The sequence below is a fragment of the Sus scrofa genome, chromosome 7 (assembly GCF_000003025.6).
Source record: "Sus scrofa isolate TJ Tabasco breed Duroc chromosome 7, Sscrofa11.1, whole genome shotgun sequence".
Classification (NCBI taxonomy): Eukaryota; Metazoa; Chordata; class Mammalia; order Artiodactyla; family Suidae; genus Sus; species Sus scrofa.
Window position 1 is genome coordinate 28,520,947 of NC_010449.5, and position 24,293 is coordinate 28,545,239.

General features: G+C 38.6%; 1 protein-coding gene across 3 annotated transcripts in view; it reads right to left on the reverse strand.

The window, feature by feature from the left end:
- The window catches only part of PRIM2 (primase (DNA) subunit 2), a 292,008-nt gene that overhangs the window by 246,321 nt on the left and 21,394 nt on the right, over positions 1-24,293 (reverse strand). For all 3 annotated transcript variants that reach the window (XM_021098097.1, XM_021098098.1, NM_001244164.1), the window contains 2 exon segments: positions 22,615-22,694; positions 20,432-20,552 (listed from right to left, as the gene is read on the reverse strand). In XM_021098097.1, the coding sequence (XP_020953756.1) occupies positions 20,432-20,552; positions 22,615-22,694 (201 nt within the window).

Sequence of the window (24,293 nt, forward strand, 5' to 3'; positions counted from 1 at the left end):
AGTCTCCTGGATTTTCTAACCTCCACACACAGGCCTTGCTCCTTGGATCGACTAAAGGAAGCTGGGATAGATTTGGCTGTTAGGCTCCAATACAGAAAACAGAAAGGTTCTCTTCCCCAAAAGCTGCATGGGGCTCAGAGAGTGGAGAACACACTTTAACCAGAGGTGAAGAGAGGTGTGGCACCAGCAATCTGTAAGCCAGGGAGGTGAGCATTCGGGGGAGGCTGAGCAGATGGAGAGATGCTGGTGGTATCCTTCAGAGGCTGGGCAATGCAGGACGGCCGCACCAGAGGGCCTGGGCCGACTGGACAACTGTCATTACTGCACTTACTTCCTCCAGCCTTGATAACTCAGACCCCATGGCTCAACAGCCGGGAGCACAATGATTCCTTTGTGCAACTCCACTAGCCTTCCTGCGCCCCGGCTCTCCTCCTCACCTACAGACTAGGACAAGGCAACCTGACCTAGGCTCTCGGCTAGTCCCTGACATGGCCTCAACTGAAAAGGATTAAATTTTCAGGGAGCTTGGGGGTAAGAGGAGAAGGTTAGAAGGATTATGGAATGAAAAAATAATGTAAACATCAAAAACTTAAGTGTCTTTTTTTTGGAACACCTTCAGAAAACAAGAGTAACACCTCGCTACGTAAATGCTTAACTACAGAAAATATTAGAACATAAAGATGATATTTAATAAAATTAATTTCATTATTTTAGGGTCTAAATAATTACATATATGTACGTAACATTGTAAGACAACTAGGACACAGCCCTATAGGTGGGAAACTCCAGCTAATTTACAGGCATGCATTTCTCCAAGGGCAAAGTCAGAGGCATAGAGTCACCAACAATGAGAATATGAGGAATTCTATATTCAAAGGCCACAGGACATTTTTTAAAAAGATGACTTTCCCAAGTTATTTTAAACTTTTTGCATATGTTCATTTTAGCCGTCAAGGGTAATTCAGCTTGAAATTTCACATTCAGTCATAGCATCTTAGGTTTAAACTATCTTATAATGAGCAGAATCTAATTTTGTAGCTTGATAAGGAAAATACGAATTCCATGAACTTCTAAAATACTGCCACTAAAGACCATCTGCTATGGTGCACTTTTACTACTATATGCATAATGGTTAGGCCTCCATTAACTAGAAAATTCAGTGAAGCTTTTCCTCATTCTCCAACTATAATACTATAGCTACCAAACAAATATATAGAGAAACTAATATAAGGCTGATTTCCATAATTATGTGATGTCAAAAAGCACCGTGAGAATCAAGCATCGTATTTGCGGAGTCTGCCTTAGCAAGGCAGCCCTGTGTTAACGCGTTCCTCGAAATCATCTGGAAAGAAGTTAAAGGTACAACTCTATCAGAAACACAGCTCTAAACCACACATTTTCCTGTATAAAAATACAGAACGAATTGAAATTTGCTAACCAGCATAATCCCTCAAATTCAGTTCAACGGGAAAAGCTCATTTCACATATAACATGTACATGACCTACTACTTAACCCTGAGAAAAAGATACGCATTCCGCGTTACTGTTTGATCTTAGATGACCCAGGGTTCATGAAGCAGAACAGAGGCAAACCTCTTGACTTGACTACTATCTTCTTTCAAAATTAAACATCTACTCCACTCTCCAAAAGAACACCGTGCTTGGCACCCTCAGGCAATTCTGCGCAAACCTGCCTGCCTCAGGTTCTTGAAACAGACAACTTACTTCCCCACTCCCAAGGTAAACATGAGTCTTCATCTGACCATAGAGCCATCCCCCTTGGTGCCTCCCAGGTCTGGAACCAGTGTTGAGAGGGCATCGAAGTACCGCTGCCTCCTCCTCCAGCCCCCCTCCACTCCTGTCACAGGCCCCACCCCAGGCCCCGTCCCATCAGAACACATGTGTTCTCCAGTATGTCTGTTCTGAGGTCTGCGCCCTATAATTTGTCAGACTCCCTACTAGCTAAAATTTACCTGTGTCGAAAAGAGAGATTAAAGATACACATACTTCTCCATTTTGCAGGCAACACATTAAAATTACCTTATAACTTAGTAGTAAGCTTATAATAATTTGTAAACAAATCACAGAGGGTAAGCTTCAGTCATGTATATCACAAAAAGGGCATTTTCATATTTTAAGTAACAGAAACAGAGTTGACCATGATGGGTGCCCATTCCAAAAGAGCTTCAGCAACCCGAAGGAAACCAACTAACACTGCAAACAATATAATAAGGGCCAAAATGATCAGAAAACTATGACCAGAAAAAGGACAGCTTGCAAATATCTAAGAAATAATGATACACAAGGAAACACCAAAAACAATTTCAAAATTCTACACACATAAAACTATTAAATCAACTTAAAATCAATGTTCCAATATTAACTGGAAAAAAAGCATCCAAAAGTTCCTAATAAATCCATGTAACTGACATTTTCAATAACAAATGACAAATTAAACTTTAATTCATGTTCACTGAAAAGTTATCAGCCAAAAATGACATAAAATAAGAAGAAATGCAGATTTCAAAGTACAAGGGATAAAAGACAAATTTTAAATGTCAGGTTCAAGATAAGGAAAACTATTTCAAAATAAGCAAAAATAAGCAATTCAAAGTTTTATACACAGTTGTTTTCAGTGATAAGGCAAAAAGGCTACCAACCACACTTGCCTTTCTCTCAAAAACCCTCACTTCCGAAACATCACTTGGCAATTGAACAACACGTACTCTGTTTAATATGCAGTGGAGTTTTAATCTGCGACATAAAACATTCTCTCAACCTGGATGCTCACCTTCACTGTCCCTGCCACTCAGCACTATTTTCATGACAGCCACCCTGCCATTAACCACTGGTATTTCAAACCAAATAAAAATATGTGACTGTCTTAAGAAGATGTTTAAAAACATCAAGCTGCTGTCAGACTCTGAACTGCAGCAGCATGGGGACCCTCTGCCCAGGAGGCTGTCAGCTGTCAAAGCCTGACCTTTTCCTAACTGGTCAACTGAGGAAGCATTAACAGAATCTGTTTAACCTCATCCAGTCACCTTTTCTGTGATACAAGCCTGAGTCAATCAACTCAGCAAGGAAAGGTCCACAACGGATCCCCAGAGAAGCAGTATCTACTCATTTCTAATCCTTTCTGGAAATTTCAGATCTAAAATCTAAGTTATTTACACAAGCCCAAGAATGAAAAATGTCTGTTTTTCCTGTTTCAGTACTTCATATCAAAGGCCTTCTGTTGTATATCATTAAGATTCAAAACCTGCTGTCCACTAGAAACCCAAATCGAGACTAAAAGTCAAAGCATCAAACGGCTGCCAGAAACAGAACACAATGGTCCCACATCTGATAACTAGCCCCCTTTTCACCTCCTTCAAAATTACATCAGCCATGGCAAACTGAACAAAAACAGAATTTAAGAGGAAAAAAACACACGAAGAAATGATCCCTTTTTCCATACAGACTTCTCCATAAAAGTAAACATAATGCAATTTAATTATAACACTGCATCTCCTCCTAAGGTAAAATACAATGATTTCATAGTAGACCAACATAAAAGTCACTGCAGTGTTAATGAAACTGAAAAGATGGAGCAATGCACACGAACACTGTCAGTGCAGGCAGGCTAAGACGTGTGTACCTGCAATCCAGAAACCAAGACACCTGAGGCTCTCCCCTCCCTGCTGCTTCCTTTTACCTCGACTTAGGCAGCCAAGACCAGCCTGTGACAGGTGCTAGTAACTCTTCCCTAGCCCCTGCTTTGTCCTGAGTCTAAAGCATGGCGCCTGAGTCTAAAAGCACCACTGGCATGTTTTTCAACATAACAGTTCTCAAATACAAACCAAGTATTCTAACCAAAGTGAAAGAAATGTGCATGCTCCTATTAATTAAGCTGTAAAAGTTTGGAAGCAGGGATGGAGGGGCAAGCTAATCAACAGCAAAGGAATTCAGGTTCCTTCCCCATCAGGATCGGAAGCCATGAGAGTACCAGAAGGGGGGACAGGTCTCTGCCAGGGAAGTGATGACAATCTGTCACAGGAATGATGTTTCTGCCACAAATCCCCACCCAACCACAAACACCTGATCGAGTTTTATCCACAGTGTTTATTTCAAAAACAAAAGGCACATTTCACACTCTACATACCTCCATCCAAGTTACCTCTAACCTGTCCCCTCCACCCCCCTGAGAATCACTGAACTAGAAAAACCGAAATGGTCACCCAAGAAGCCAAAATTACTGTTCTTTTTAGAAACTGTATGGCTCCCTCCTCCACCATGATGTACAAATGTAGACAGTAATGTTCCCTTCAATCTTGCAACTTTGTCCATATTTCTAAATCTTACTTTAATGAATATCTTATTATGATGTACTTCAAATGACATGGAAAATGAAACAAGAAATAAAGTAATAAAATAATTACAGCAGACTAGAAGCAACCAGAGTAGTATTAAAAACCAATCATGGAGTTCCTGTAGTGGCTCAGTGGTTAACGAATCCAACTAGGAACCATGAGGTTGTGGGTTTGATCCCTGGCCTTGCTCAGTGGGTTAAGGATCAAGCATTTCCGTGAGCTGTGGTGTAGGTGGCAGACACGGCTCCAATCCCACATTGCTATGGCTCTAGCATAGGCCGGCTGCTACGGCTCCGATTAGGCCCCTAGCCTGGGAACCTCCATATGCCACAAGAGTGGCCCAAGAAATGGCAAAAAGACAAAAAAAAAAGTCATAACTGCCAACACACTTGTTAAAAGTATACATCTATTTCCCATAAATTACTGTTTCCTAAAATAGAGACTCAAAATAGATTTTTTTTTTCAATTAGAGTCAATCTAATGAATCTCAAAGTTCTCCGACACATAAGCATTTGCTACCTGTGTCTTCCTTAATATCACCACTGAACATACATAACAGGCACAGGACTAAACACTACACACCCTATTTCATTTAAATCCCACAACTATGTGAAGTGGGGACTGTGATTAACCCATTTTAAAGATGAGGAAACTGAAATTCATATTCAAAACCACATAGCTGATTGTCAACTCTGGACTGAATTTTACGCTGCTTTTAAGCCCAAATGGTAGCCTATTACTGGTTAATGGATGCTGGCAGAAGACACAGACTCCTTCATTGGAGACAGAGAACTTTAATCCTCATACCACAGGAAGCAGCAAAAGAACCAGAATGTCTGTGTTGTTCTCCTAACCCACAAGTTCCCAGGGGAACATGACATAGCCCAAACACACCCGAGTATTACAGTTCGCACTGCAGCCAGGGAGCCCTCAGACCCTGTTCCTGTGATGGCAGGCAGGAAGCAAGCCCTCCTCACCCCCCATACACCAGGAAGACAGGCCTCATCCCTCAAGGGTGTCTGCCAAGACCACAGCTGTGAGAAAAACCCAAGCAGAGTGCCCAGGACCCGCATTCCTCACGTACCCAGCAAGGTGTGTGGGAACAGAAGAGACCCAGGGAGGAGGGGAAAATCAGACTCAACAGCACAACACCAGAGCCAGGACTGCAAACACTATTGATAAAATACTTTTAAAAAGTTTAACTCTGTTTCCTAAATTTAAAACTATAATTATTGAGATCACTGAGGCTTCTCGTTAAAAATGGCAAACTGGGAGTTCCCATCGTGGCGCAGTGGTTAACGAATCCGACTAGGAACGATGAGGTTGCGGGTTCGGTTCCTGCCCTTGCTCAGTGGGTTAACGATCCGGCATTGCCGTGAGCTGTGGTGTAGGTTGCAGACACGGCTCGGATCCCGCGTTGCTATGGCTCTGGTGTAGGCTGGTGGCTACAGCTCCGATTAGACCCCTAGCCTGGAATCCTCCATATGCCGCAGGAGCGGCCCAAGAAATAGCAAATAGACAAAAAATAAATAAATAAATAAATAAATAAATAAATAAATCTGATCCCTTAAAAAAAAAAAAAATGGCAAACTGACATAAATATTTATTTCCTGTACCTCCACAATAAAACGACAAACAAAATAATGGACAATCAAAGGACAAACAAAATAATGGAGGAGAGAGGGTTAATATGTTTTTTGAAAGTAGATGAAAGTGCATTAACTGATTTTGAAAAAAAGAGAAAACTACAACTTAATCCCTGGAGAAAATGATACTGAAAAGAAGAAAGTCAATATGACTGCAGAAAGCAAGAAAAGTCATGAATTAGAAGCACCACATGCAAAAGATGAAAGAAAAGTCACCACAGCGAGCACCGGACTCCCAGCTTTCAGACACAAGGACATCATCATTAAGACAAAAATCGCTACGGAAGAAGAATGGAGGTTTCCTCTGAAATACTGACTCTAGCAGGGCTCATCCAACAGTAAAATTTTTTTTAAAAAAGAGATCAAATGAGGCCCAGTAGTAAATAAATATCACATACAACTCCATGTGCACATAACCTCCAATCTTCCAATTTACTTTTTAATATCTCAGTCTTAAACAAAAACAAACAAAGATCAGTAAACATTCTGGGAAAGCTTTCAACATGAAAGACCATCTAAAACAGATGAACTAAATAAAAGAATCAGAGGTAAAAAGACAACTAATGGAGCAGAATATAACTAATGATCTTTAAAAGAAAGAAGAAAATGTATTTATGAAGCAAAAACAGAGGCTATTTAAAGAAGAATCGGAAAGGACTCTTAGACATTAAAGACAGGACATCAAAAAGAACACAAATAATAAAAGCTGGAAAGGATGCGGAGAAAAGGGAACTCTTTTACACTGCTGATGAGAAGGTAAACTGGTGAAGCCACTGTGGAAAACAGTATGGAAGTTTCCCAAAAAACTAAAAAGAGAATTACTATTTGACCCAGCAATTCCATCCCTGGATATATATCCAAAACAAAAACAAAAACAAAAAACACTAATTCTAAATGATACATGCACTCCAATGTTCACAGCAGGATTATTTACAACTGCCAAGATATGGAAGCAACTTAAGTGTCCATCAACAGATGAATGGATAAAGAAGATCTGTGTGTATAAGCACACACAACTCAATACTACTCAGACATAAAGAAGAATGAAATTTTGCCATCTGCAGCCACATGGATGGACCTGAAGGATATTACACTAAGTGAAATAAGTCACACAGAGAAAGACAAATACTTTATGATATCACTTGTAAGTGGAATCTAAAAAATACAACAAACTAATGTAAAAAAGAAGCAGACACACAGATATAGAGAATAAACTAGTAGTTAACCAGTGTGTGTGTTTGGCGGTGGGAAGTGGAGGCAATATAGGCGTGGGGGAGCAGGACACACAAATTACTGGGTATGTGGAGTTCCCACTGTGGCTCAGAGGTAAGGAACCCAACTAGTATCCATGAGGACAAAGGTCCAATCCCTGGCCTCACTCAGTGGGTTAAGGATCCAGTGTTGCCGTGAGCTGTGGTGTATGTCGCAGATGCAGCTTGGATCCCGCACTGCTGTGGCCATGACGTAGGCTGGCAGCTACAGCTCCAATTTGATCTCTAGCCTGGGAACATCCTTATGCCACGGGTGTGGTCCTAAAAAAGAGACAAAAAAAAAATTACTGGTTATTATAAGATAGGCTCAAGGACTGAACAACCCGGGCAATATAGCCAATATTTTGTAATAACTCTAATTGTAAGTAATCTTTAAGAGCTGTATGAAAATAATAAATAAATCTTAAAAAAGAGATTAGGCTAGGAGAGCAGGGGGAAAAAATTTATACAACAGTTGAACTTCCCTAGAAAACAAAACAGAAAGACAAAAAATTGGATGTCAGAACAAAAAAGAAAATAAGAGGACAAATCTAGGAGGTCCAATTTCTAACAAACAAGAAATTATAAAGAAAGAGCAATAAAGGACAAAAGGGAGGAAATTCTCAAATAAATAACAAAAAGAAATTTTCTAAACAGAAGAACCTCAATCTTCAGATTAAAATGGCCCACCATGGTCTCATCCCAAAGGATGAAAAATTATTCAGACATCATCATGACATTTCACAAACTGGGGTGAAGGTAAGAGGGCCGAACTATACTAAATAAGACACAGTTTAAATGGAAACAAAAAGAAAGCTAGGGTAGCAATACTTATATCAGACAAAATAGACTTTAAAACAAAGACTGTAACAAGAAACAAAGAACATTATATAATCATCAAAAGATCAATCCAACAATAAAATATAACAATTATAAATACATATATGCCTCACACAGAGCACCTAAACACAAAAAGCAAATATTAACAAACAGTAAAAAATAATAGGGGACTTTAACACTCATTCACATTAAGGAACAGATTATCCAGACAGAAATTCATGAAGAAAACACTGGCCTTCAATGACATATTAGAACAGATGAACTTAATATAGAGAGCATTCCATCCAAAAGCAACAGAATACATTCTTTTCAAGTGCACATGAAACATTCTCCAGGACAGTTCATATGACAGGCCACAAAAATTTAAGAAGCCAGAATCATATCAAGCATCTTTTCTAACAACAATGCTATGAGACTAGAAATCAACCACAAGAAAAAAAACCACAAATAAACCCAGACACATGCAGTCTAAACAACATGCTACTAAACAACCAATGCATCCCTGAAGAAATCAAAGAGGGTATCAAAATACATGAAGAAAAAAGAAATGGAAACACAACAACCCAAAAATCTATGGGATGCATCAAAAGCAGCTCTAAGAGGGATGTTTACAGTGCTCTAAGCCCAACTCAAGAAACAAGATAAAGGGTGTTCCCACCATGGCTCAGTGGTAACAAACCTGACTAGAATCCATGAGGACGTGGGTTCAATCCCCAGCCTCATTCAGTGGGTTGAGGAACTGGCATTGCCATGAGCTGTGGTGTAGGTGGCAGACTCAGATCCTGCATCGCTGTGGCTGTGGAGTAGGCCGGCAGCTATAGCACCAATTTGACCCCTGGGAACTTCCATATGCCTTGGGTGTGGGTGTGGCCCTAAAAAGACAGAAAAAAAGAAACAAGATAAATCTCGAATAAACTATGTAACCTTACACCTATAGGAAGTAGAAAAAAGAAAAATAAAAACCATTTGTAAAATGAAATAATAAAAAGAAGTTCAAAAATAAATGAAATAGTGACCAAAAAAAAAAAAGATCATTGAAACTAAGAGCTGGTTCTTTGAGTTGATAAACAAAATTGATAAATCTTTGGCCAGACTCATCAAGATAGAGAGGGCTCAAATAAATATAAAATGAAAGAGGAAAAGTTCAATGTCAAAGAAATATAAATGATCATAAGAGATTACTACAAACAATTATATGCCAAAAAATAATCCTAGGAAAAAATGGATAAATCTACAAAGGTACAACCTCCCAATACTAAATCAGGAAGAAACAGAAAATGTAACAGACCAATTACCAGTAATGAAATTGAATCAGAAATCCAAAAATCAGAGTTCCTGTCATGGTGCAGTGGAAACGAATCCAACTAGGAACCATGAGGTTGAGGGTTCGATCCCTGCCCTCACTCAATGGGTTAAGGATCTGGCGTTGCCACGAGCTGTGGTGTAGGTCGCAGACACAGCTCAGATCTGGCATTGTTGTGGCTGTGGTCTACGCTGGCGGCTACAGCTCCAATTCGACCCCTAGCCTGGGAAGTTCCATATACCGCAGGTGTGGCCCAAAAAAAGAGACAAAAGACAAAAAAACAAATCAAAAATCTCCCAACAAACAAATGTCCTGAACCTGATGACATCACAGGTAAAGTCTACCAAGATTTAAAGTAGAGCTAACTCTTTACAAGAGCCAAGACATGAAAACAACCTAAATGTCCATCGACAGAGGAATGGATAAAGATGTTGTACATATATACAATGGAGTATTATTCAGCCATTAAAAAGAATGAAATAATGCTATTTGCAGCAACATGGATGGACCCAGAGATTATCATACTGAGTGAAGTAAGTTAGACAAAGACAAATATCATATGACATCACCTATATCTAATAAAAAAAAAAGATACAAAAGAACTTATTTAAAAAACAAACTCACAGATTTCAAAAACAATCTTATGACTGTCGTTAAGTGAAAAAAGTGCAAGGAGGAAGAATTAGGAGAGTGGGAATAACATATACACTACTGTATAAAATAAATGATTAAAGAGGATCTACTGTATAGCACAGGAAAATCTATTCAATAGTTTGCAATAACCTATCTGGGAAAAAAGAATGGATATATTTACATGTATGACTGACTCACTTTGCTGTATACCTGAAACTAATATAACATTGTAAATCAACCATCCTCCAATAAAATTAAATTTTAAAAATAAAAAATAAAGTAGTGCTAAAACCTACACTTCTCAAACTACTCCAAAAAATTGAAGACAAAGGAATATTTCCAAACTCATTCAATAAGGCCAGCATTACCATGACAATAAAACCAGACAAAGACACCACAAAAAAAATACTGTCACAAGCCACTATCGCTGATGAACTCAGACACAAATATCTTCAACAAGGGAGTTCCCGTTGTGGTGCAGTGGAAACAAATCCAACTAGGAACCATGACGTTGCATGTTCAATTCCTGGCTTCACTCAGTGGGTTAAGAATCTGGCATTGCCATGAGCTGTGGTGTAGGTCGCAGATGCAGCTCGGATCTGGTGTTGCTGTGGCTCTGGCACAGGGTAGGCTGGCGGCTACAGCTCCATTGGACCCCTAGCCTGGAAACCTCCATATGCTGCAAGTATGGCCCTAAAAGGACAAAAAAGACAAAAATTTTAAAAAATCCTCAACGAAATAGTACCATTCAACAGTATGGTAAAAGGAGTATAAACTATAAACAAATGGGATTTATCCCAGACATGAAAAGATGCTTCAATATATGCAAATCAATTAATGTGATATGCAACATTAACAAATTAAAGAAAAATCGTATAATTATCTCAATAGCTAATGAAAGCTTTGGACAAAATTCAACAATGATTTATGATTTTAAAAATGCTCAACAAAAAGAGAGTACAGAAGGAATATATCTCAACAAAATAAAGGCCAGATACTACAAAGCTACATCCAGCATCATTCTCAACAGTGAAAAGCTGAAAGCATTTCCTCTAAAATCAGAAAAAAGATAAGGATGCTGATTCTTGCCACTTTTATTCAACACAGTATATGAAGTCCTAGATACAGCAATCAGACAAGAAAAAGAAATAAAAAGAATTTAAATTGGAAAGGAAGAAGTAAAACTGTCATTGTTGGCAGATGATGACACTATACACAGAAAATCCTAAAGACTCCACTAAAAAACTGTAAGAACTAATAATTGAAACCAGTAAAGTTGTAGGATACAAGATTAATATACGGAAATCTATTTCATTTCTATACACTAACAACAAACTATCAGAAAGAGAAATTAAGAAAACAGTATCATTTACAAAAGCATCTATAAAAATAAAATATCTAAGAGTAAATCTAACCAAAGAGGTAAATGACCTGTATTTGGAAAAACCTAAGACACTGATGAAAGAAATTCAAGATTACATAAACAGAAAGAAAAACTATGCTCATGGTTTGGAAGAATTAATATTGTTAAAATGACCATACTACCCAGAGCAATTTACAAAGTCAATGCAATCCTTATCAAAATACCAACAGCATTTTTTACATTACTAAAACAAGTAATTTTAACATATGTATAAAAGCACAAAAGACCCCAAATAGCTAAAACAATTTTGAAGAAAAAGAACAAAGTGGAAGGTACCATGCTATCTGATTTCAAGTTATACTACAACACTACAGTAACCAAAAGAGTGTAATACTGGCACAAAAGTAGACATACAGATCAATGGGACAGACCAGAAAGTCCAGAAACAAACCCACACTTATGTGGTCAATTAATCTAAAACAAAGGAGTTAAGCATACAATGGGGAAAGACAGCCACTTCAATAAGTGGTGTTGGAAAAACTGTACAGCTAGCTAGATGCAAAGGAATCAAAATGGACTACTCTCTCAGACCACAAAAATAAACTCTAAATGGATTAAAGACTTAAATGTAAGGCCTGAAACCATAAAACTCTGGGGAAAAAAATACTCTCTTTGTCATTGGTCTCAGCAATATTTTTTTTGGATATGTCTCCTCAGGCAAGGGAAATAAAACAAAAAATAAACAATGTGACATCAAACTTCGAAAGCTTTTGCGCAGCAAAGGAAACTATTGAGAAAATGAAAAGTCAGCTTACTGAATGGGAGACAGTATTTGCTAACAATATATCTGAGAGGGGTAATATCTAAAATATACAAAGAACACATAAAACTCAAAATCAAAAGAACAAAAAAACAAATTAAAAAACAGACAACCCTTAGACAACTAAACAGAGAACTACCATATGACCCAGCAATCCCACTCTTGGGCATATATCTGGACAAAACTTTCCTTGAAAAAGACACATGCACCTGCATGTTCATTGCAACACTATTCACAATACCCAAGACATGGAAACAAGCCAAATGTCCATCAAGAGATGACTGGATTAGGAAGATGTGGTATATATACACAATGGAATACTAATCAGCCATAAGAAAGAATAAAATAATGCTATTTGCAGCAACATGGATGGAACCAGAGACTCTCACACTGAGTGAAGTAAGTCAGAAAGAGAAAGACAAATACCATATGATATCACTTATAGCTGGAATCTAACATACAGCACAAATGAATCTTTCCACAGAAAAGAAAATCATGGACTTGGAGAATAGACTTGTGGTTGCCAAGGGGGAGGTGGAGGGAGTGGGATGGATTGGGAGCTTGGGGTTAAAAGATGCAGACTATTGCCTTTGGAATGGATAGGCAATGAGATCTGCTGTGTAGCACTGGGAACTATGTCTAGTCACTTATGATGGAGCATGATAATGTGAGAAAAAAGACTGTATACTTGTGTGTGTAACTGGGTCACCATGCTGTACAACAGAAAATTGACAGAACACTGTAAACCAGCTATAATGGAAAAAAAAGAAAATTAATAAAACTATAAAAAAAATAGACAACCTGAATAGGTATTTTTCCAAAGAAGACATACAGATGATCAAAAGGCACATGAAAAGATGCTCAACATCACTAATCAGAAGGGAACTGCAGGAGTTCCCATCGTGGCTCAGTGGTTAACGAATCCGACTAGGAACCATGAGGTTGCGGGTTCAATCCCTGGCCTTGCTCAGTGGGTTAGGGATCAGGCGTGGCCGTGAGCTGTGGTGTAGGTTGCAGACATGGCTCAGATCCCGCGTTGCTGTGGCTCTGGTGTAGGCTGGCAGCTAGAGCTCCGATTAGACCCCTAGCCTGGGAACCTCCATATGCCACAGAAGCAGCCCTAGAAATAGCAAAAGGACAAAAAAAAAAGGGGGGGGGACTGCATATTAAAGCCATAAGGAGATATCACCTCAACACTTGTCAGAATGGCTACCATTAAAAAGACACCAAATTACAAGTTTTGGTGAGGATGTGCAGAAAAGGAAGCCCTTGTACACTGCTGATAGGACTCTAAGTTGGAAAATAGTATGGAATTTCCTCAATAAAAAATAGAACTCCCTTCACCCAGCAATTTAACTTCTGGGCATTTTCCCAAAGAAAACAAAAATTTGAAAAGATATTCGCATTCTAATGTTTACTGCAGCGTTATTTACCTTAACCAAGATACAGAAGCAACCTAAGTGTCCACAGATAGAGGAATGAATGAAGATGAGATGTGTGTGTATTACTTAGCCATTAAATGAAATTTTAATGGAATATTAATTAGACATTTGAAATGGAATATTACTTGGCCATTAAAAAGAAATACTGCAATCTGCAACAACACAAATGGATCTTGAGGGTATTGTGCAAAGTGAAATAAGTCAAACAGAAAAACAAATACGGTGTGATCTCATTTATATGTGAAATCTAAAAAAAATTAGCAATGAAAACAGACTCAGACACAGAAAACAAGCAGGTGTTTGCCAGAGGGAGGGACAAAAGGTGGGTAAAATAGGTAAAAGGGTCTAAGAGGTACAAATCTCCAGATTATAACAAATATGTCGCAGGGATGTGAAGAAGGAATATAGTCAATAATATGGTGATGACTTTGTATGGGAACAGATGTTTAGACATTGCAGTGATCATTTCACAATGTATGCAAATGTCAAATCATTATGTAGGACTCCTAAAACTAGCATATTGTACATCAACTGTATTACAATGTTTTTTAAAAAGGAAAACACACCTGAAATCAGTGACTTAAACTTTCACCTAAAGAAACTAGATAGGAAGAGCAAACTAAACTCTAAGCAAACAGAAGGAAGGAAATAATAAAAATTGTTAATTGATAATAATAAAGAGCAGGAATTAAAGGAGTAAAAAGAAAAAATAGAGAAAATCAAGAAAACCAACAGTTATCTGAAAATATCAACAGTTATTTGAAAATATCTACCTAAATGATCAAAAAAAAGAGAATTAAATTAGTGCTATAAGGGAATGCTATGAACTATTGTAAGCATCAATTAGATACCTTAGATGAAATGGATAAATTTCTAGAAAACAAATTAACACAACTGACTCAAGAAATAAAAAATCTGAATATATCTAAAATAAGTAAAGAGAATGAATCGGTAATTTTAAAACACCCTACAAAGAGAATCCTATGTCTAGAAAGGTTCACTGGTAAATTCTACCAAATGTTTAAGAAAAAAATTCACACCAATCTTTCACAACTTCTTCCAAAAAAATAGAAGAGGAGGAAATACTTCTAAATTCATTCTATGAGACCAATATTACCTTGATATGTGGGAAAACAACAGTCTAATATCCCTTATTAATAAACATAAACACCCTTCACAAAGCATTAACAAATCAAATGCAGCAACATATTAAAAGGATCATACCATACGGCCAAGAGAGATTTATCCCAGGAACACCCCAGCAAGGTTCCTGAAAACCAAGTAATGTAACACACCATTTTCATAAAATAAAGGACAAAGCCCTTCGATCATTTGAACAGGTGCAGAAACTTGCTGGAGTTCCCATCGTGGCACAAAGGAAATGAATCCAACTAGGAACCATGAGGTTATGGGTTCGATCCCTGGCCTTGCTCAGTGAGTTAAGGATCCTGTGTTGCCATGAGCTGTGGTGTAGGTGGCAGATACAGCTTAGATCCCACATTGCTGTGGCTGTGGTGTAGGCCAGCAGCTACAGCTCCAATTCAACCCCTAGCCTGGGAACCTCCATATGCCTCAGATGTGGCCTTAGAAAGACAAACAAAAGCAAACAAAAGCGCAATCCAAATTGGAAAAGAAGAAGTAAAACTATCACAGTTTGCAGACGACATGATACTATAGTTAGAAAACCCTAAACACAGCACCAGAAAACTGTTAGAACTCATCAATGAATTTGGCAAAGTTGCAGACTACAAAATTAATACACAGAAATCAATTGCATTTCTTTATACTAATAATGAAAGATCAGAAAAGGAAATCAGAGAAAATATCCCATTTAAAATCACACCAAAAAGAATAAGATACCTAGGAATAAACCTACCTAAAGAGACAAAAGGCCTATATTTTGAAAACTATTCAAACGTTGATGAAAGAAATCAAAGATGACACAAACAGATGGAATGCTCCTGGACTGGAAGAATCAAGGAAAGCTATACCATGCTCTTGGATTGGATCAATATTGTCAAAATGACTATACTACAAGACAATCTACAGATTCAATGCATCCCCAATCAAATTACCAAAGACATTCTTCACAGAACTAGAACAGAATATTTTAAAATTTGTAGGGAAACACAGGAGACCCCAAATAGCCAAAGCAATATTGAAAAAGAAAAAGGAAAATGGAGGAACCAACTTCCTGACTTTAGACAACACTACAAAGCTACAGTCATCAAAACAATATGGTACTGGCACAAAAACAGAAATATAGACCAATGGAACAGGATAGAAAGCCCAGACATAAACTCAAGTACCTATGGTCAACTAATCTATGACAAAGGAGAACAGAACATACAGTGGAAGAAAACAGCCTCTTCAATAATACCGGGAAGACACAGGTAAAAAAATGAAAGTAGAACACTATCTAACACCATTTACAAAAATAAACTCACAAAGTGGATGAAACATAAGGCCAGACACTGTAAAACTCCTAGAGGAAAATATAGGCAGAATGCTCTTTGACATCAATCACAGCAACATCTTATTTCATCCACCTCCTAGAATAATGATAATAAAGACACAAATAAACCAATGGGACCTAATCAAACTCGAAGGCTTTTGCACAGCAAAGAAAACCATTTAAAAAATGAAAAGACAACCCACAAAATGGGAGAAAATCTTTGCCAATGATGCAACAGACAAGGACCCAATCTCCAAAATATACAAACAACTCGTGCAACTCAACAACAACCAAAAAAAACCAAAAACTCAACTGAAAAGTGGGCAGAAGCTCTAAACAGACATCTCTCCAAAGACATACAGATAGCCAACAAGCTCATGAAAAAATGCTCAATATTACTAATTATTAGAGAAATGCAAATCAAAAGGGCCATCATTAACAAGTTAACAAATACCAAATGCTGAAGAGGGTATGGAAAAAAAGGTACCCTCCTTCACCACTGGTGGGAATGTAAATTGGTACAACACTATGGAAAACAGTATGGAGGGACCTCAAGAAACTAAATAGAGCTACCTACCATATGATCCAGCAATTCCACTGCTGGGCATATATATAGACAACTTTCATTTAAAAAGACACATGCACTCCTATGTTCAGCACTATTCACAACAGCCAAGACATGGAAACAACCTAAATGTCCATCGACAGATAAATGGATTAAGAAGATGTGGTACATATATACAATGGAATATTACTCCATCATAAAAAAGACAAACTAATGCTATTTGCAGCAACATGGATGGATCTAGAGAGTCTCATACTAAGTGAGGTAAGTCAGAAAGAAAAAGACAAATATCATACAATATCAGTTATTTGTGGAATCTAAAATACAGAACAGATGATCCTAACATGACAATAACAAACAAACGAAAAACAGAAACAGATCATGGCCGAGAAGAGCAGACTTGGGGTTCAGGGAGGAAGGGGAGGGAGTGGGATGGATGAGCATTTTGGGGGTTTTTTGGATGCAAACTGTTATATTTGGTATGGATGGGCAACGGGATCCTACTGGACAGCACAGGGAAATGTGTGTGATTGGGTCACTTTGTTGTACAACAGAACTTGACAAGACATTGTAAATCAACTATACTTTAATAATAATAATAATAAAGAAAAAAGAAAGAATAAAATACTTAAGTATAAACTCAGCAAAAGAAGTACACAATTTTGCTGAAAAATTAAAGATCTCAAAAAACAGAAAAACATCCCACGTTCATGGATCAGGCTTATTAAGACCGTAATACTGCCCAACTGTATCTACTTAGTCCTCATAATCCTAACCTGAATCCCAGCTGGCTTATTGGTAGAAATTGATAAATTGATCCTAAAATTGATAAAATGCAAGGAACCCAGAACTGCAAAAATAATCCTGAAAAAGAATAAAGTGAGAAGACTGACTTCTCTATTTTAAATCTTATTACAAAACTATGGTAACAAGATTCAGGACCACACAGTACTGACATAAGAGAGACATACAGCTCAAAATAAAAAAATCACAAGTCCAGGAATAAACCAATTTATGGTCAACTGACTTGACAAGCACGAAAAGACTTGAGGAGAGCAAAGAATAGCCATTTCATAGAGGAAAGAATAGCCATTTCAACAAATGATCCTGAGACAACTTGATATCCACATGCAAAAGAATGAAGCTAGACCGCTACTTCATACCGTACACAGAATTTAACCCGAAATGTAAACAGACCTAAATGTAAAGATCAAAACTATAAAACTCTTAGAGAAAACCACAAGACTAAATCCTCACGAACTTCCATTAGGCAAATTCTTCTCAGACCCAACAACAAAAGCACAAGTGACAAAAGAATTAAACAGATAATTAGACTTTATCTAAATTTAAAAACTTTGTGTTGCAAATGACCCTATTAAGAAAATGAAATGACATTCCTCAAGATGGCAGAAAACATTTGTAAATCATATAAAGTATAATGGACTTGTACTCATAATATGTAAAGAATTCTTAACACTCACTAAAAAGACAAACAAAAAATGAACAAAGAAGGAGTTCCTGTGGTGGCACAGTGGTAACAAACCCAACTAGTATCCATGAGGATGCAGGTTTGATCCCTGGCCTCACTCAGTGGGTTAAGGATCCAGCATTGCTGTGACCTGTGGTATGGGTTGCAGACATGGCTCAGATCCAGTGTTGTTGTGGCAGCTGCTTTTTGACCTCTAGTCTGGGAACTTCCATATGTTGTGGGTGCAACCCTAAAAGACCAAAAATAAATAAATAAATAAAATAAAAAAGTCAAATTTAGAAACAGAGAGTAGAACAGTAGCCGCCAGGGACGAGCAGCAGAGAAGACAAGGAAATGCTGGTTAAAGGGTAGAAACAACCAGTTACAAGAGGAAAAGTTCCAGAGACCGAAGGTACAGCATGGGGACTGTAGCCAATGATTCTGTACTGTATACTTGAAAGCTGCTAGAAGAGTAGCTTCTAAACACTCACCATAGCAACAACAAAATGGTACCCTAGTGAGGTGAAGGATGTGCTAACCACCCTTATTGTGGGAAAGATTTCACAGCTTACATATGTATCAAATCATCACACTGTATACCTGAAACTATGTAACTTTAACGTGTCCACTATATCTCAACAAAGCTTGCGGGGGCAGCAGGGGACAGAGCATGTAATACTATTTACATAAAGTTTAAAAACAGGCAAAATTTATTTATGATACTAAACCCAGAATAGTAGCTATCAGGAGGAAGACAGAGGTTGGAAATGGGGGGAGGCACAAGGGAGCACAGGGTGACAACAAAGTTCTACTTCTTAACCTCGGTAATGTTTACTTTGTGCTGCTTCACAGAGCTGCAGTTATGATCTGTGCTCTTTTCTGTAGATGGGCTACTTCACCAAGAGGTTTTTAAAAAAAGAAACATGGTTTTGGCTTAAAAAAAAATTCTACTTAACCTATCGAAACAATCGAGAATAAAGAGTAAAACTTCTCACAAACACTCTTTCTCTATGATCTAATAAAACCATCATTTCAACAACAGCTTAAAAAAAATTAGTATGAAAGAACAAAATAACTGTAACTGATATTAGTCATAATGGACTTGACTAAAGATCAGCGTTCTAAGCAAAGAGGAAAATGCCTGGCATTTGGGTGAGATGGCTCTGGGACTGACGCTTTTCTCTGCCCAGGTAGTTATTATTTAAAAACCTCATGGGGCTCGGAGAAGTTAGAGAAACTGGAAAGTGTCTCTCTCGAACATAACAGACACTAAGTGTCCACCAAAGGTTTATTCACTTCCCTTCGCGCAGCCTCCTCCCCCAACTCAATAACCCACGCTGGTTCCTGCTACCTCGGCACAGCCGCTTCTCACAGGACAAGGTCCTTCACCTACGCCAATGCCTACTTGTTTATTTGGTCTTGAGTTGCCCATTCTAACCCCGAAATGGAGTCTCAACCAACCAACTACCATCCCACCGCCTACGTTTTCCAAAAACAGAATTTTTCTACCTTCCTACTGCAGCACAGACACACATACAAAACATAAATTCTATTTTCACCCACAATAATTATCCCCATAAAATATGTCAGACATTTCTTCTTTTTTATATAATTACTACATGTAACTCATTCAGATTTGTCTACAAAATCGTATTTTCAAACTATTCAAAGATTTTACTGACAATTGATTTTGAAAATAAAGTCTTACCCCACACCCCAAACCTCACTGTTGGAAATAATTACCACTTCTCTGTTTTTTGGGGTTTTGTCTTTTTAGGGCCACGCCCAATGGAGGTTACCAGGCTAGGGGTTAAATCAGAGCTGCAGCTGCTGGCCTAAGCCAGAGCCACAGCAATGGCCAGATCCTTAACCCACTGAGCAATGCCAGGAGCGAACCTACGTCCTCATGGATGCTGGTCAGATTCGTTTCTGATGAGCCACAACAAAAACACCGACTTCTCTGTTTTCTTAAGAACATTATTAGCTTCAAATTTGGGGCCTGGAAGATTCTGGTTAAAGATGAACTTTTATAAGTTAAACCTTTCAGTGCTTTCATAAATCACATATTTAATAAAGCAACTAAAGATGAGGCTCTGGTACAAAGGAGCCCCTTTTCTTCCAGTCACAGGAAGGAAAAGTTCACTGCTGTGCAAAGCCAAGAGCTACTCTTTCAGGAGGGTACTTGTGAAGAAAATGTAAAGAGAACAAACTCGACACATTAACACCAGCACCTACGGTAACAGGGAAGGATGAATGGTGATAACTACTGGAAATGACTGTAAAAACATACTCACAGCCTCAAACTGCAAATGGCTGTCCTTTAAGAAACTCTGAACTTTGTCCTTGGGTAAAATATGGAATCGAAATCGAAGGAGATCCATTTCTTGTTGAATGAACCAGCGCCTAAGATCTTCACTGAAATAAAGACAAGAAAATTTTAAGTATAAATGAAAAGTCCAATGATTATTTTAAAAGCCTACTGATTATTAAATCCAAGACTTTTCTATGAAATATCCAAACAGGAGTAAGAGGCCAATGCATAGGAATTAAAAGCATACAAGTCCTCCGTTGTGGAAAAAGCTGAGTATGTACTACATGCCACAATCTTCCAGGGGTGATCAGAATATGGGGGAGAAAGGTGTTATGAACATTAAAGAATTAAATACAGAATACTTCAAGCCTAGCTGCATCATCAAATAGCCTAAAAGAAAATAATGTACTGCGTTTAATGCAATCACAAAATAGTCATTTACTTTAGAAAATGGGGTATTCCCTGTCTCTGTCTGAGATGATTTCATCAATGCCAAATAAACACCAAAATTTGTTTTGTTGGAGTTTTTGTGTCTTTTTAGGGCCACACCTGTGGCCTATGGAGGTTCCTAGGCTAGGGGCTGAATCGGAGCTGTAGCTGCTAGCCTACACTTACCATAGCCACACCAATGCCAGATCCGAGCCGCATCTGCAACCTACACCACAGCTCATGGCAACGATGGATCCTTAACCCACTGAGAGAGGCGAGGGATCAAACCTGTGTCCTCATGGATGCTAGTCAGATTCATTTCCACTGAGCCATGACGGGAACTCCAAAATTTGTTTTTTTGGCTGCACCATGGCATGTGGAAGTTCCCAGGCCAGGGACAGAACCCAAAAAACAGCAGTAACAAGAGCCACAGCAGTGACACCAAAGGATCCTTAACCCACTGTGCCACCAGGGAATTCCAGCATCAAAGTTTTCTAAGGTAACTTTATCTCTGAATAGATTTTGATCAGATAAATTTTGCAAAGTAAATGTTACTTACAGCTTTATAGTTTTATAATTTCACAAAATTTAACATCCACTAACATACCTCAATTTTTTTAAAGCCAACTTTTATAATAAGTTATAAAACAGATATATAATGTGCATTACTGTCGTAAAATAATTACGCTACTGCATGTAAAATACAATTTAGTTTTCTTCCCCCAAATGACTTTCATACTGTCAGCAATTTGTTTACTGTAAAAACTACATATGCTTTTTTTTTTTTTTTTTTTTGGTCTTTGGTCTTTTTAGGGCCACACCAGTGGTATATGAAGATTCCCAGGCTAGGGGTCGAATCAGAGCTACAGCTGCCAGCCTACAACACAGTCATAGCAATGTAGAATCCGAGCCATTCTGCGACCCATACCACAGCTCATGGCAACATGGGTTCCTCAACCCACCAAGCGAGGCCAGGGATCAAACCCACATCCTCATGAAAACTAGTCAGGTTCATTAACCACTGAGCCATGGCGGGAACTCCCTGCATATGCTTTTTTAGAAAAGAAAAACTAGGACCAAAGTTGGTCAATAACTTCTCAGTTATTATCTTGGGATAGCAAACAATTCAAGATTCCCATTTGATAAGCCTATTACCAAAAAGAAACAGGAAAGAAAAATAACAAATATACAGTTTAGCCAAAATTAATACAGGAAAAAAGTTTTTACAAAAAAAAAAAAACAAAAAAACAAAGAACAAAACAAAACAAAAACACTAACTTCTCCTCCCTCTGGGTGGCACTATTGACTTATAAGAAACCAACCACCAAAGGAAAAGATCTTAATCTAATGAGCCCTGGTCAATCCATCTCAACTTCTAAAAACCTGTGCAGACTCTAGTATGTGTGTGTTTGATTAATTACTTCTTATAAACAGCTCCACTTTTTTTCCAGGGAAAAAAATATCAAAAGTCCTTGTTCCTAATGAAATCTCTTCCAATTTTAAATCCCAAATGTAGAGTCTCCCCCATAAAGTTAAAGTATTTCGATAAAATTCTGCAATTAAAATTTTTTGCTATTTTTAGTAAACAACTTGTTTCAAACAATCTGCTGCAACAGTGCTCAGTTCTGAGGTTACTCTGAGATCTCCTATGTTCAGTACGATACCTGCCAGCCCCCCGGTACCAGTTTATGACCCGAGATGTCAAAGCTGACTGCAAGAGGACAGATGTATACTCACGACTGGCAGTAAGCAAGGCGCAGAATAAAGTGCGAGATGTGATCTCTTCTTCGTGGCTCATACTCATCTTCCAAGTTTTCCTTAAAAATAATGGCACATGAAGAAAATAAATGCATCAGAATGGTAAAAGGCATAAAGAAACAAAGAGTCAGCATAAGCCAATGGTAAAGTAAGAGTTTCAATAACATAAATTTCAAAATATGCCTTCCACAGTATCATTTAATGTAGGTTAGGAATCAGGTGAAAGCAAAACCTCCTGGGTGTGGACCCCACTATTTTCTTCCCAACAACTCCTCTGACCTTTTCTTCTCATCCAGCCAACACCCAGGGCACTCACCTCCTCAATCACTTCTTACCTCTCACCTGCATTCATTGTCAAGCATTTGGCAAAACCTAGGTTCTAAATAAATCCAGAGCTACTCTGTAGTCCTGTTCTCAAAACACTGAGAACCTCAAGGAAAAAAATATACAATGACAAGAATTTGGAACATTAAAAATTTACAGCCTCTAACCTCAACTGGACCTTTATTCAATTCAAGGAACCCTTATTCAATTCATTACAGAGAAAACAGGCCCCAAGCACTTCCCAGGTACCAGGCACCATTATAAGCATTTTTAGAGTCCAGTGACCTTTGAAACCTTCAAGGAGGTAGGCACCACTATATCCCTCTTTTAAAGACAAGGAAATGGACAAGTTCCCGCTGTAGCACAGTGGGCTAAGAATCCAACCGCAGCAGTTTGGGTAGCTGGGAGGCGCTGGTTCAGTCCCTGGCCGGGGAATTTCCACATGCCATGGGTGTGGCCATTAAAAAATAAATAAATAAATAAAGACAAGAAAACTGAAATATGAGAAAGTTAGTTCTGTCCAGGGTCACAAAGCTTATAAGCCCCAGAGCTGGGATCTGACACACAATCATCCCTCTTCTCCTGTCTTGGCAAAGCCATGTCAACCTCACCAGGTGGCCCCATTCCCTCAACACCCCGCTCCTCTCTCATCAGATGACCTCACCCACTTTACAGAAGATAAAGGCCACCAGGCCAACTCCTTCAGCTCCAAGCTCCTGCCACATGTGTGTGCTACCCTCTCCTCCCTCCTAAATAATTCTGCACCACCCCCCCCACAAGCCTACATAAAGCAATCCCCTCACCTAAACCCTGGTACCTGCTCCTGCCTCCCAAGCACCCTGGTTTTATCAAATGCTCCCTCAAAGTACCTTCAAGCTCTTCTCCTCTTCTTTCCCTTCTGGATCTTTCTGCTCAGCTTGTAAATGTGTTTGAGGACCTCCTAGTGTGTGTGAGAGAGAGCATCTTCCCTTTTTCCCTCAGATCTATGTTCAGCCCCATTTCCCCGGTCTTTTCAGCTAATCATGTTAGAAGAGGACGGTTCTATATGCACCTCTCTCTCTGCCTCTATCACAAAGTCCACCCCGCTGACAAGTCCCATCCATTCTGCACAATTCATCTTCCTGGCTCTGGCTTAGGTTTCTGAAATTGGGCAGACAGGACATGATGTCCAGATTCAGATCTCACAAGCTTGGGCAAGTTACCCAGCCAACCCATAAGGCAGCCTCCTTGTCTACAAAACAGGGGCAGTAACAGTACCCACCCCACCTAAGACTGCTCTCTGGACTAGATGGGTTAATAGCTGTAATGCACTCACAACAAACTCTGGGACACGG